Source organism: Callithrix jacchus, chromosome 20 (genome assembly GCF_049354715.1).
Source record: "Callithrix jacchus isolate 240 chromosome 20, calJac240_pri, whole genome shotgun sequence".
Taxonomy (NCBI): Eukaryota; Metazoa; Chordata; class Mammalia; order Primates; family Cebidae; genus Callithrix; species Callithrix jacchus.
In genome coordinates, this window is record NC_133521.1 from 24,223,443 (window position 1) to 24,238,614 (window position 15,172).

The following is a 15,172-nucleotide window of genomic DNA, read 5'->3' on the forward strand; positions in this document are numbered from 1 at the left end:
TCCCATGTTCAAGCAATTCTCTTCCCTCAGCCTCCCGAGTAGCTCGAATTACAGGCACCTGCCCACACCCAGCTAATTTTTGTATTTTTTTTTAGTAGAGACTGGGTTTCACCATGTTGGCCACGCTGGTCTCAAACTCCTAATCTCAGGCGATCTACCCTCCTCGGCCTCCCACAGTGCTGGGATTACAGGCAGCAGCCACCATACCCGGCCAGCTGTAATTTTAAAAAGCAAACCAAAAAAAACCAGGCTGGGTGTGGTGGCTCACTTCTATAACTCCAGCAGTTTGGAAGGCCAACATGGGAGAACAATTTGAGGCCAGAAGTTCAAGAGCAGCCTCGGCAACCTCCGTCTCTAAAAAATAAGATAAAATAAATATGGCTTTACAATGTCATTCTTTCCAGAATTTCTGACAATTTCAAGTGAGAAAGGTAAATATTTTTAGTTACGTGATCAGATACCCCATATGATTAGCAGACAATTCAATATGTCTCCAGTGGGATGATTCACCATAAGGAAAGCCACCAAAAATTGTAAGCAGTCTGGATTCGTGTTTATTGAAGCCAGTAATTAGAGACATCTTTTTTTCCCCAGGACTAGAAAGCAAGGTTCCACATGACTGCATACTGCACCCAGACAGAGCCATACCCCTGGACTAAGGCTGGTGGGGGATAATCTGCAGTCCTAATTTTAAGTTAGAAACACCAATAAATTTAGTATACAGACAACAGTGAACTTTCACTTACAGCATCAACATTGTTAAGGTCATAATGTACAGAGCAGTCACTTTCAACTTTGTTAAATTAATAAAACATGACAATGTCTTCAGTTTAAATACTGATTTTAAAATGCCAATCAATCAAAAAAAAAGTGCAAAAAAAATAACATAATCTAGCAGCATATCTGTTGCATTTTTAGGAAAGACCAATTCTTGGCCGTTATCTCGGCCACATACTCAAAGTTGGGCTTTTCTTTGATTTTTTTAATTTTAAAGACAAACAGCAGATGTAACCATTACAATATGCATAAATAGTCATAAAATTGTCTTTAACAGTCTTCCATACAAGTGTACTCTGCAAATAAAATGAATTTTACTTTAAAAAGTAAAGGCTGTTTATTATTTGGCCTTTGGTTCCAATGCTGGAAAACCCAAAATAACAAAACTCATCTCCCTTCCTCCCACCTCCCAAAAAGAACCCCGAAGCTCCCCAAAGTTGGTAGACTTTGGCAACCACTGAGCACATGACACTATGTATCAGTTTCTTCTGATACTAGGAGCATCCACTTGTCATGAGTAAATAAAAGTGGTCTCCAAGAAACCTTCCTTCAGAAGACGTGTGTCTTAGCATTTCATCAGTTTTAGTAAATTTTATATTGACACAAAAAGTGCTTATCAGTTCAAATGATAAAAAATTAAAATTAAAATTTTGCATTAAAATTTAAAATTATACCATATCCCTCTTAGGCATGTGCCTTTCCAGGAATTCCCGTTTCTGAGGTCACTCATTTAACTCCCAGGGACTAAGTGACCCTACTTTCAGTGCGGCCACAAGCTGTTTGGCCTCTATTGGTCACTATACCACGATTCTCATTCTACAGTCAGTTAACTCTCATTACCTAGACAACCTGGTAACTACAAGCCACAATATGTTTGTTTTTTTTAAAAAACGGAATTAAAAAGGGGAAAAAAAAGTATATTTGAACAATAAAACTGGCAGAAGAAACATTTCTGTCAGAAAGGCAAGTTGATACTCAGCTTTCTCCTTAACAGTGTTCAGACCTTTATGAAAGCAATTCAAGACAGTCTTAAGAGTCTTGTACACAACATAGGGTATTAAGTTATCCCCAGCACTACATTAGTGGTCAGTCAAATCTGGTATGTAAAAGTAATTACATTAGGGAAGTTATGCTTAGACACAGTACAACAAACATTCATATAAAAAAAGTAAACTCCACATGGTGAACTGTGGTTTTTTTCCCTTGGTTTGACAACAACATTTTATACATTAAATTCATGGTAGTGTTTGTATTTAAATGCTGTCATATATAATATTAAAACTGCCATTTCAAATCCACAGCAATCACTTCCAGAATGGTGTATGACATGACAATATGCATGAATTTGCCCTAAGTGGGGAGACACCTGAAACTCTTTATTTCCGTAAGAAAAAAAAATGCTACATTTTATGAAAACACATAACAACAGAAATGTATCATTTCCATTTTCAGTATAAAACAATCACACTTATCTGTCCATTTGATAGCACTGATCAGACCAGGAAGCTAGGACAAGACCCCTTTGCATTAGTGGAACTCTGTGATGCTTTCCACAGATCATAAGGCAGGGAGTGGTATAAGCCAATTAACCAGAGTGCAATTACATTAAAAACCTCCCGAAAACTTTCTGTGGCACATTGCATTATGGTAAAATGAGAGGTTGATCACCCATTTCTATTAGTAGGCCAGCTTGTGGTAATAAAAATGAAAAATTTAATTTAAAAACCAAAGCAGGAGCTATTTTGAAAACAAAATTCAAAGTAAACTAATTCTGTAACTGCTGACTTTGAAGACATCCCACAGTGACTGTCTGCCCCACAACACATATATGTGGCACCCAAAACCTCTCACAAGGACATAGCTGGGCCAAACATATGGGTCCTGGGCAGTTGCCATTGTTCCCACCCTTGGGTCAGCCCCACCTGACTCAGGCACCCCCACAATTAATATATCTTTCAAAAGTTAAAGATGCATTCAGAATAAGCCTAATTCCAATTTTGCTTAGTGTTTTGTTTGGAAATGCTTCTAACAATGATTCTTCGATTTCTACTGAACACACAGTATTTACTAACACTGCTCATCTCTTCCTTCCTCCACCTCCCCCAGCATTCAACTTCCCCACCATCACTTCTCTCATTATTCCTTCTGGTCTTTCTTTCCTGCACTTTCTGCTACTTAATCTGCTTCCCAAGAACAAGTGAATTTGCTAACATGAAACTGGTCAGACTAACCATCATCTTACCAATGATATCTTGGTCTCATGTGCTCCACCCTGATAGAAAGTGGGCCATCTTTCTTTCACTCTAACTTCCCCTCCACAAGAAGCCCAGATGTGCTTGCTTCCCACAAAAGAGCCACATGCCTGAGAGTCCAAGGGTTATCCTTAACAAAGGGGTCTGACATGTCACCTTCCTAAATGTGCATTTCACACTCGGACAAGCCAATGAAGTTTTTTTTTTTAAAGTTCATCTCCCCTGCCCCAAAAAACTGATAGCATGTGCCATATCAGAAAAATCCTGGTCTTAGCAGATCAATATACATAGTTATTTGGTCATTCGACATATGCACTTTTTAAGGAGGTTCAGGCTTCATTTTCTGTTGAGTTTACCATAGAGTCTGGCTTTCGAGTCATTCTGTCCAGTTCTTCCTGAACATTTGACAAAACAGTCTTTTGTCCTGGGGGAAAAAAAAGGCAAAGTAATGATGTGAGAAGAAACAATGTATTTTTTAAAGGAGAATTTAAAATTATACAGCCTTCTCTAATCACTTGATCACCTTAAACTTAGTGAGAATGAGGAAAGCCTTTTTCCACTTCAGTGGTGAGGAGACCCCAACTCAACACATCTTCATCCCAAAAGTCACAGGCCAGTGCTTCCTCCCAACTAGGTAACTTGACTGCTCCCTCGGGGCAGGGAAGGGAAGGGTACCTTTGTGCCAAACTCAAGAACCTTTCTGAAAACCCTCTCACCATCCAACCCTGACCCCTGTGCCCTCTCACCACCATCTTCCTAGAGGTGGTGTCCAAATTTCAGCAATACAGGAAACTATTTTCTTTGCCCAAGATAGGTGTTTAGGTTTTGTTTCTAATTACAACATTCTAGACTGACTCACATGGAGAGCCTGAAAACACTATGTTCCAATAAGAATATAAGACTACAGCCAGATAATTCAATCCTGCACAGAGTCTGTACTCATGTTTTTCTGCTGTCAAATACTAACAGGTCCAGAAACGTAGATCTGTTTCGCAGTAGGGAATACTACCAGCCCAGTCTGGGCCACTAGAACAGACTCTGAGTTTCTTAGAATGTGGGAGCCACTGGAGGGCCCAGGCTGCCCCAAGGAAGGAGTGATTTCCTAAGGGTCTCCACTGCACTCCAGCCTGGGCCACAAAAGCAAAACTCTGTCTTGGGAAAAAAATGTCACTGGTTCACCCTCCATGGACTATGACTTCTACTGGAGAGGTTCTACACCAGGGCTGCATATGTAATTTAGTCTATACCTCGAGACTCACCCAACAGCCAGTTCCCAAGAACCCAAATGTACACAAACCCTCTCAATGTGCCAAGGAAATCTGCATGGTAGTAAGGCAATCCCACTGAAAGCACGGCACACTGCTCAGTAGGAAGCAAAGACCTGCTTCCTTGCTTGGCTATTCAGGACACAGCGGGGTCTGCAGGGCAAATGTCTGCCTCTCCATCCTTGCAGTACTGCTCAACCATAAGAGTCACAGGTCTCCAGAGCCCTTCTGTACCTGACTTCTTGGCTGTGCTCTGCACCCCACCAGCACCAGGACTTCCAGGAGAGCCTGTCTTTTTACTCAAGAGACTGTTGAAGAAGCTGGCCAACACCCCTTCACTTGCTGCATTATCTAAGGAAAATTAAGGGGGAAAAAAGCATCATATAAACTAGAAGACTTAAAATTAAAACCCTGGTTCTCAGCTTGTAATTAGCCACTTGTGGCTATCAACTTCCTAGCATATTGATAACATTCATTTGCTATGATGCCTTTACACTGCTACTGCTGAGGCTAATTAGCACAATTACTAAGTGGAACCATGTTTACATTTCCCACTTGTTTGGGGCAGAATAGATAACCTGTGCTCCACACCACCTCCCTGTCCATGAGACTGTGGTTTTTCAAAATTGCTGAGCACTTAACACTCCAAACTTGCTATGAAAAGCCCACATCCTGAATAGAAGACACCCATCAAACATGCAACCATTAAATACAATTGTTTTTTAATGGTTTTATTGCAGGCAGTATCTTTGGGTATCACTAAGTCACTGGGATAAAAACTACTTACACTGAAACATAATTGAGCTTGACAAGAGAAGGGGGAAAAATCCCCCAAATTCATAAGTAGTAATAATATAAACATGATGAGAAACAAAGCTAAGGATTCAAAATACACATTTTAAAGTTATCTCCTGAGTCAGGTGTGGTGGGTCAGCGCCTATAATACCATTACCTCGGGAGACCAAGGGGGTAGGATTGCTTGAGGCTAGGAGCTTGAGACCAGCCTGGGCATAGTCAAGTGAGACCCCTATCTTTACAAAAAAATTTTTTTTTGTTTTTTTGAGAGGGAGTCTCACTCTGTTGCACAGGCTGGAGTGCAGTGGCACAATCTGGGCTCACTGCAGCCTCTGCCTCGTGAGTTCAAGCGATTCTCCTGCCTCAGCCTCCTGAGTAGCTGAGATTATAAGTGCCCACCATCATGCCTGGCTAATTTTTGCATTTTTAGTACAGACAAGGTTTCACCATGTTGGCCAGGCTGGTGTTGAACTCCTGACCTCAAGTGATCTGCCTGCCTCAATCTCCCAAAGTGCTGAGACTGCAGGATTACAGGCATGAGTCAGAGTCTTGCTGCCACCCTGGCAGGAGTGTGGTGGCAATAATTATAGCTCACTGCAACCTCGATGCCCTAGGCTCAAGTGATGCTGCCGCTTCATCCACTTGAGTGGCTGGTACTAGAGGAAAGCACCACCATGCCCAGCTAATTAAAAAAATTTTTTTTGTAGAGATGAGATCTCACTATGTTGCCCAGGCTGGTCTAAAACTCTTGAGCTCAAGAGATCCTCCCACCTTGGCCTTCCAAAGTACTAGTATTTTAAGCATAATCAGAACTCTGGAGGCAGAGGTTTAATTCTTTTAAATTCAATTTTAAAAATTTAATTAAAAAAATTTTTTTAAAATCAGCTGGGTGGTGAGGCGCGGTGGCTCATGCCTATAATCCCAGCACTTTGGGAGGCTGAGGTGGGCAGATCATGAGGTCAGGAGATCGAGACCATCCTGGCCAACATGGTGAAACCCTGTCTCCACTAAAATACAAAAAATGAGCCGGGCATGGTGGCGCACACCTGTAGTCCCAGCTACTCGGGAGGCTGAGGCAGGGGAATCACTTGAACGGGGGCGGTGGAGGTTGCAGTGAGCTGAGATCACGCCACTGAACTGTAGCTTGGCGACAGAGCAAGACTCCATCTCAAAAAAAAAAATTAGCTAGGCATGGTGGCACACGCCTGTAGTCTCAGCTACTCAGGAATTGAGGTGGGAGTTTGAGCCCAGGAGTTTGAAACTGTAGTGCGCTATGATTGCATCACTGCACCCCAGGATGGGTGACAGAGTAAGACCCTGTCTCTAAAAAAATAAAATAAACCGACCTTTTATTTTGCATTCTTCTCTGAAGGAATGCGCAGGGCCTAAGTGAGGTCTCACACAGAGCCAGGTGCATGGGCTACCAATTCCAACAAAGAAACAGGCCCTGGTCTCTGTCTACCACAGGCCGTCTTCCTCTGGGAGAGGGGAAATGGAAAGTAGCCCTTATTGGGGAAGAGAATAGCCCAGCTCTCATGGGTCTCCACCTTATAGACCCAACCACCCAGCCGCTGCAGGGCTCAGGTCTAAAACTAAACTACTCTCCACAGAGACATACTTTTAAGGAATACATACTTTTGATGTTTGGGTCTGGCTTCTTAACTGATGTGCCTGGGGAGGAGCTAGGCACACTGGCTGGCCCTCCCCGACCCTGGGTCCTTGGAGAGCCAGAGGGTCCTCTTGCAGGAGATTCCTAAGTCCAAAAGCAGCTAACGTCACACACAGGCATAACAACAACAAAAAATACATATCCCACAAATGGAGACATACTTCTGCAGGAAATTTTTCACAGGCTATGGTATAGGACTGGGAGTACGCTCCCAACTCAAGCCCTTTCTGGATCTGTTTCTCCTAAGAGAAAGACATCCAGATAACAAAGCCAGCTCACTCTAATTCCCAGAGTTGTGTTCTTTCATCAGAAACTTCTTGAGTTTCTTTTACATTCCTGGTCATAGGTTTTTAGGGAAGCCAAATTCCTACTGAAAATACAAAACCCACACAAATATAGGCTCTCACAAATAATAGTATAAAGTTTGACGACACCTACAACAGTGGGCCTTGACCCTCTGTTTAGCGTAAAGTACTCACGGAGGCTCTTGTGGGTGTGGCTGGCTGCTTGGCAAGGAGTGACTGCAAAGAGAGGGACAAACTGGCCATTAACCAAGGCCTGCAGAGAACACGGAAGGTCTGGAGAAAAACTTACTCCAAGTATTCCACTAGAGGGCACTATTAACAACTAAGTCCTGTTTTATACTGTAAATACAAAAAATCTAATTAAGAGTTTGGTATATGGTGAAAAAAAAATACTCCAAGTAACCAGTTTTGAAGCTAAGGAAGCAAGCAAGGCACAGAAAGGAGGAACAGTTGGAAAAAGAACCATCAAAACCTTCTGCTGACCTGCCTGTACCACTGGGCAGACAATAGGCAGACCCAGGATATGTCTAACTGTAATCTGGGTGAGAGAAATGTGAAGCTGGGTTTGTATTCTAAACTGTCAGCTTGGGGAAGTTCCTCTCCTCACCTGCAAAATGGGCATCACCTGCCTTTATGCACAGGGCCGTGTGGGGCTACATGAAATAACAGAAGAGTGGGCAGGTTACTTGGTAAACTGTCAACATAGGAAGTATTGTGCCAGAAAACCTGCACTTCCAAAGAAAGAGCACTTAAAAGACACGAATCCTACTACTGCTGTAGGAGAGTATGCACGGCAGGCAGGTGATCTCCTAAGGCAGGTGGTCAATCCCCAACTAATCCTAGAAATAGGAAGGAATGAGGAGACCTGGTCTCAATCCCTCTACCACTGCAAGCTCTTTGTGACTCCCCACATGGAGATACCCCCAAACCCACCCTAAGAACTGGCATTTCATGCTTGAGAAGGCCTCTGTTCTAACCTCACTGGTCTTACCTGTTGCTTCATTAGGAACACCTGCTCATCTTCTGCTGCCAACTCTTTGTCATGGACCAGCTGTGAAGCAATATACACATCTGTGGCCACAGGCCAAGAATACTCCCAACCACTGTTTATGCCGAAAGAAGAGTCTGAGGTTCGGGCTTCAACACAGGTCTGGGGAATCCCTGCTGAGACTGCAGAGTAATATTTTTCTAGCCTGGCACAGACCTCTCCCAAAACCAGCCATGGCATGTAGTCAACTGGCATTTTTGTCTGCAGAACATCACATGAGGGGATCCAGTAATAGTAATCCAGAGGCAACAGCAGCACTGGCAGGACTTAATGGGAAACACCACCAACTCCAGGTGGGCATTCCATCACTCCTGCCCACTGCCCTGAGCCATTTACATAAAACCAGATCTCATTTAAAGATCAACAAAAAGGCCCTGGTGCTTACTGCTGACCCCCATCCCCTACCCACCCCTCCCCCACCAATTTATACAATGTGTAAGACCTGTTTCTTTATAGTTTTCTTTTTTTTTTTAAGACAAGGTCTTGCTCTATCACCCAGACTGGAGTGCGGTGGCGTAATCTCAGCTCACTGCAGCCTCAGCCTTCTGGGTTCAAGTGATCTTCCCACCTCAGCCTCCCTATTAGCTCAGATTAATAGACATGCTCCACCATGCCTGACTAATTCCAGGTCTCACTATATTGCCCAGGCTGGTCTCAAACTCCTGGGCTTAAGCTATCTTCCTGCCTCAGCCTCCTAAACTGCTGGGATTACAGGAATGAGCCACCACACCCTGCCTTTATAGATTTCTTTTTGCATTAAAAAAAAACCTAAAACCTTTTTTTCTTTTCTTTTGACACAGAATCTCGCTGTCGCCAGGTTGGAGTACAGTGGCGCAACCTGGGCTCACTACAACCTCTGCCTCCCAGGTTCAAGCAATTCTCATGCCTCAGCCTCCCAAGTAGCTGGGATTACAGGTGCCCAACACCATGCCCAGCTAATTTTTGTATTTTCAATAGAGATGAGGTTTTGCCATGTTGGCCAGGCTGATCTCAAACTCCTGACGACCTCAGGTGATCCACCCACCTTGGCCTCCCAAAGTGCTGGGATTATATGCATGAATCACCATGCTCGGCCCTAAATCCTTTAAGCAATTGATGTGACTACCTTTCTGATGGGAGGTTTCACAATAAAGTCTTCATATGCATCTTCTGGCTTCACGGTTGTAAAATTTTCATGTAAAATAGCTATTTTCTTTTCATTGTCCCAGCCTGCAGGTCTAAAGGCAAAGAGAGAAGGACTGAATTGTTTTTCCTGGGGCTGCCTTAGAGTATACTCAGATCACATTCAGAACACCTGGGTAAGACCCTTCCCACAAGACACACAGTGTAGTTGTTGGGGGTTGCTTGTAGCTTTTGGCAGATATGCCAAAATACACTGAGGGTATAATCCATCAGACCATCATCAAAGGTCCTGCTCCATACTGAGTTCATGGGCCCAAGGCCTAAGCAGCCAGTATAAGATCTGACTCCTCAGGCCGCCCTACTCAAAGCATTCAGCACCCTCCCACAACTCCGCCTAGAAGAGCAAGGACACAGTGGGACTCTTTTCCGACAGAGAAGAGGATGCAGAGAGCAGCACAGAAGGCAGAGCTCAGGATAGGACAGTTTTCTTGGGCTCTGTAATGGCTCCCCTCCTGTGGGTTGTTTCTCTCTCTGACAATTCTTCTTTCAACAGTTATCTTGTGGACTGGTTCATTAACTTTGCTGGCATGAGAAGATGTGTCCTAGAGCCAAGGGGACACCAGGGCCTGTGTTTATCCAAGGCCCAAAATGAGAGGAGCACAGTTCTTGAGGTTCCTACACCAGTGCTGCCTAGCTCAACATCACAGGGTAGGATGCCACCCAAGTTCCATTATGTGAAGCCACAGGTTCCCATCTGAATCCTTTAAAAATAGCAATGGTAAAATGTCTTGTATGACACTTTTGAACTCGAGCAGCTCTGAAAGATGCCAATTGATTGTTCTTACAGGCCTCTCCTTCTCCATCTGACTCCTGCTCCATAGCTCTATAACCAAAAGTGTGCTTAGCCAGGGTGCCCCACCCCAATATCCTTGCTGACTTTGCCAGTCACCAGAGAGGTAACCACCAACAGGACCAAATGTGCAAAGGTGTAGGGCATGATGGAGATACTACCGTGGGCCATGTAGCCTTTGGAAGCTGCCAGACGTTTCTTCATTCCAGACCAGCTCCAAATCCAACCAGTCTCCTTGCTTCTAGGGATGACATGTGATTTGTATACCGAGTGATGCCAAAAACACACCACTCACTGGGCTTGCGCCTTTGGCACCTGCCTGACTGCTCTGAATGATTCTCTAAAATCAGTCTAAGCCTGTAGGTATGCCATCTATGACTAGCCTGAGTGACACCCTCCTTGAATGTGCAGGTGGCAACCCAGTTCCCTGAGAGCTCCTGGCTTTCGCATTTCCAGCCTCTCACAGACTGCACTCCCCACTCCCCTACTGCAATTCTTCCTAGTCCTCCTGGGATCTACCACTTGTCTTCCAGCATCACCCTCCTGCCTTCCCCACCACACTTCCTCCATAACCCCATCACTGCCCTTCCCTTTTTCAGCTGTGTGTCCCTTCTACAGTGCAAGAAACACGTATCATTCGTGTCCCTTGCAGAGAACATGAACACCTAGTGGGTGCTGAGTAAGGTTTCCTGAATGAATAATATAATTGTCTTTTAAGTCAAGAGGATACTGAAGCCTGAACATCAATCTGCTAACACAAGTCCTGTCAGAGACCACAGCTTCACCATTTATTTATGCATCCAGCAACACTATAATTCTCTAATGAGAGAAAGACACCAGCTTGGGAAAACAGGTATCCAAGTCTCTTATCAAGTACAATCAACCCCAGTGGCTCCCAAAATGTGAAACGCAAGAAACACAATAAGCACTTGTATAGCCAAAGCCTGTGCTGACAGAGATGCCAAGAGGATGTCTGCAATCATTCCAGCCAACATACAGATAAACCAGGTGCTTTAACAGACGACATTCAGGCCGGGCGTGGTGGCTCACGCCTGTAATCCAAGCACTTTGGAGGCCAAGGCGGGTGGATCACCTGAGGTCGGGAGTTCAAGACCAGCCTGACCAACATGGTGAAACCCTGTCTTAAAAGCAAAACAAAACAAAACAAAAACAAACAAAAAAAACCAGACAACATTCAGGATCCCTGAAGCACAAGTCCCTGTATTCTCTCCCTAACTCCCCAGAGTTGACAATGAGTGCCAAAAGTGGCTGGCTTAAGTTTTGGCAACTTGCTCTCAATGAAGAAAGGCAGCACCCTGATCACACCACCCACTTCCCTCAGGCAGATGCCTCATAATCCAGAAAGCAGCAGAGAGAGTGCTGGCTATAGAAGACACAAACAGAAGGCACCTTCCTTGAAAGGGTAAAATGTAAAAATCAAATGTACTGTAAAAAGAAGAGTTTCAAACCATCATCTCAAAAGAACTCACATAAAAACGGCATCCTTTTCCACAACTAAGGCAGGTGTGGTGAAGTGGAAACCGTACATTTTATGAACAATATACTTATACAACAAGTCGAGGTTTTTCTCTTCTTTCACTGATGTGTAAATCAAGGCGGCTCCATCTAATCAAACTGCTTAAGGAAAATCAATTCACTGCAGGAGACAAATACCTCAAAGTTCTACTCATAGGTTGATCGGCTTTTGATCAATACATGAGCAATAGAAGGCATTACAATTTTAAAAGCTAAAATGCTTATAGCATTACATAGACATATTGCATACTGGTAAAAAATAAAAATAAATAAATAAAAAGGTAAAAAGGTCATAGTAGCAGATACCAAGTCAAAAGCCTAAAGCCACGTTGACGCTAGTGGGCTGTACAGCTTATTTTTTAACATGTAAATTGTTGTCTTGATCCCACAGATGACTTCCTGAGAAATCAAGTATTGGCTCTGAGGTTAGACCAGGAAAACACCCTCAGAATACCAATGTACACAGATTCCTTCCCAGGCAGATGCTTACATGTGACCAAGTTTATCATTAAACACATCTTTTAAGGAATGGGTACCAACAGACTAATGGGCTAGTTCAAAGGAAGTGGCAGGAACCCATCTCTCACCTCCACCCCAGGGTGTGGAACCATAGCACCAACTGCTATTGGCCTTTTACAAGTAACAGGACTTAAAAGACTGCTGACACCACCTCTCTCTCATGGTCACTACAAAACATAAACAAATGGAAAACATCAGTAGCATATAAAAAAATACCCTGTTTAGGAATGACCTTTTCTGCATAAAAGCAGTTTAAAGATGTTTCTAAGACAGTTTGATAAAAGTACTTTGATGATAAAATGATCATATTAAATTCTTAACATGAAAGTTCATCAAATGCACAGCATTAATAAAAGTGGGTGGATGTGGTAACTCATGCCTGTAATCCCAGCACTTTGGGAAACCAAGGCAGGCAGATCACTTGAGGTCAGGAGTTTGAGACCAGCCTGGCCAACATGGTGAAACCCCGTCTCTACTAAAAATACAAAAATTAGCTGGGTGTGGTGGCTCACACCTGTAATCCCAGTGACTCAGGAGGCTGAGGCAGAAGAACTGCTTGAACCCAGGAGGCAGAGTTTCAGTGAGCCAAGATTGTCCCATTGTACTCCAGCCTGGGCAACAAGAGTGAAATTCCATCTCAAAACAAACAAAAAAATTATCCAGATGTGGTGGCACACACCTATAGTCCCCAGGTACTCAGGAGGCTGAGACAGGAGGACTGCTTGAACCCAGCAGCACAATTGCAAAGAGCTGGGACCACACCACTGCACTCTAGCCTGGGCGACAGAGCAAGCAAGAAAAAAAAAAAAAAAAAAAAGGCCAGGCACAGGGCATAGTGGCTAACACCTATAATCCCAGCACTTTGGGAGGCTGAGGTGGGTGGATGATCACTTGAGGTCAGGACTTTGAAACCAGCCTGGCCAATGTGGTGAAACACCATCTTTAATTTTAAATAAATAAATAATCAGAGGTAGACACAATAAGCCTAAAACTCCAATACAGTAAAACATAAACCTAATAAAAAGATACATAGCATTTCTCTCTGGCAGAACACTATTCTGAGTTTGGGAGGCACTTTATCTCTTTGAAGATGCCCCATTTGAAAGAAAGCTTGTGACCCAGGCCCCACACAGCACCCAAAGGATACACTGAAGGCAGAACCTTCGCAGGTGTGACTGGATAAAGTCCAAATGCTCATCCCTGTAATCATGCTCCTTCTCCAGGACACTCACCGCATCACACTACAAGAAAGACAGACAGAGTCATCTTTTTGCGTCATTGTCTGCTGATTATGGAACAGTGCATTCTTCAGAAAGAAAGTATTGTAGCTGCAAAGAAGAAAACCACAGCTCAGGGTCCATGCATTAATTAGAGAAGAGTAAAACAGAACAGGAGATTTTTTCCTGGTTCATCTTGGGCCTGTTTTTTTTTTTCTTTCATCTGTAGAGTGAACATGTAATAGGCCTGATCATCTAACAGCTGTTTATCAAACAAGGTCCTATCAAGAGACAGACCCACTGTACACAGCTGTGTACTCCACTCCACAGGGCTCCATTCTCAAAAACAGGATGAGAATGGCACACTATAATTGGGTAACATGATGGCTCTGACTGGAAATAAAGTACTTTTAAAACCCAAAACATGGCCTGACACGGTGGCTCACGCCTGTAATCCCAGCACTTTGGGATGCCGAGGCAGGTGGATCACCTGAGGTCAGGAGTTCAAGACCAGACAGATCAACATGGAGAAATCTCATCTCCACTAAAAATACAAAATTAGCTGGGTATGGTGGTGCATGAGTAATCCCAGCTACTCAGGAGGCTAAGGCAGGAAAATCACTTGAACCTGGAAGGTGAGGGTGCAGTGAGCCAAGATCACACTGTTGTACTCTAGCCTGAGCAATAAGAGCAAACCTCAGTCTCAAAAAAAAAAAAACAAAAACAAAAACAAAAACAAAAAAACTAAAAAATGTTATAAAACCTATCGCTTTTTTCCTTATGTAAGAGGTGCAACTTTATTTCTCTATGACTAAACTGCTTTTTGGTTTTCATTTTCGTTTGAGACATAGTCTCACCCTGTTGCCCAGGCTGGAGTGTGCAAGCTCATTGCAACTTCAGCCTCATGGGCTCAAGCAACTCTCTTGCCTCAGCCTCCAGAGTAGCTGGGATGACAGGCACCTACCACAACGCCTGGCTAATTTTTGCGTTTTCAGTAGAGACAGGGTTTTACCATGTTGGCCACACTGGTCTCAAACTCCTGACCTCAAATGATCGACCTGCCTCAGCTTCCCTAAGTGTTGAGATTACATGTGTGAGCCACCAAGCCTGGCATGACAGAACTTAATTTCTGTTCCCACCTCATCATTCTATTTTTCCACCAGCAGTTTGGACCAGATCAACTGATTTAAATGGCCTTTAAAAAAACTGCTGTGAGTTCTGAGTTTGAAAGTCAACAGTGCTTCAGAGAGATTAACCCTAGGCCATGAGCGAACCAACTAGTCATGTTTTCTGCATTTAAATTTCCAATCTACTTGACAATTTTTCCTGTCTTGACATATTCAATATACCTCAATATATCCCAAATAAGCCCAACTCTTCCTTGGGAAAAAAATGTCATCGGCTTCTCAAACTAACTTTCAGATGCCAACTGTTCACTAGCCAACCCAGCCAAGCCAATAACCCCCTGGCACGCACCTTTGTGCACACGACCAACACTGGAATTCCTAGGTTATGAGTCAGCACGTTGTCACCCAGAGGCAGGGCAACATTTTCTTCATCAGAGCCTGAGGTCAGAGGGCCTCTTCTCTGTGGGGAACCTTGACAACCTTCTTCAGGTTCCACATAGTCTTGAAAATCTTTCACAACTGGGGGGAAAGGAAAAAAATTACATGCAGGTAAATAAAAATACACATCAGCTTCAGAACACTGAAAAGAGTAGTAACAAACACAAACATGTGCAGTTTTATGTGATAAACTTCTCAGACACATCCAACTGCAAAATAAAGAATTTGGGAATGGTGACACAAAATGCCAAT

General features: G+C 43.6%; 1 protein-coding gene and 1 long non-coding RNA gene across 2 annotated transcripts in view; one reads left to right on the forward strand and one right to left on the reverse strand.

The window, feature by feature from the left end:
- Positions 1–531: 531 nt before the first annotated feature.
- DYNC1LI2 (dynein cytoplasmic 1 light intermediate chain 2) overlaps positions 532–15,172 on the reverse strand; it is a 29,720-nt gene continuing 15,079 nt past the window's right edge. The window contains exons 5-13 of the mRNA XM_002761049.7: positions 14,832–15,001; positions 13,286–13,379; positions 11,574–11,709; positions 9,217–9,328; positions 8,055–8,114; positions 7,238–7,279; positions 6,725–6,842; positions 4,529–4,645; positions 532–3,453 (exon numbers count right to left, since the gene is read on the reverse strand). Coding sequence (XP_002761095.1) covers positions 3,359–3,453; positions 4,529–4,645; positions 6,725–6,842; positions 7,238–7,279; positions 8,055–8,114; positions 9,217–9,328; positions 11,574–11,709; positions 13,286–13,379; positions 14,832–15,001 — 944 coding nt within the window. The 3' untranslated portion in view covers positions 532–3,358. The remainder of the gene's footprint in view (positions 3,454–4,528; positions 4,646–6,724; positions 6,843–7,237; positions 7,280–8,054; positions 8,115–9,216; positions 9,329–11,573; positions 11,710–13,285; positions 13,380–14,831; positions 15,002–15,172) is intronic.
- Positions 8,070–9,253, forward strand: LOC128930304 (uncharacterized). The gene is made up of 2 exons (XR_013530082.1): positions 8,070–8,193; positions 8,912–9,253. It is a non-coding gene; the product is annotated as an uncharacterized LOC128930304 (long non-coding RNA).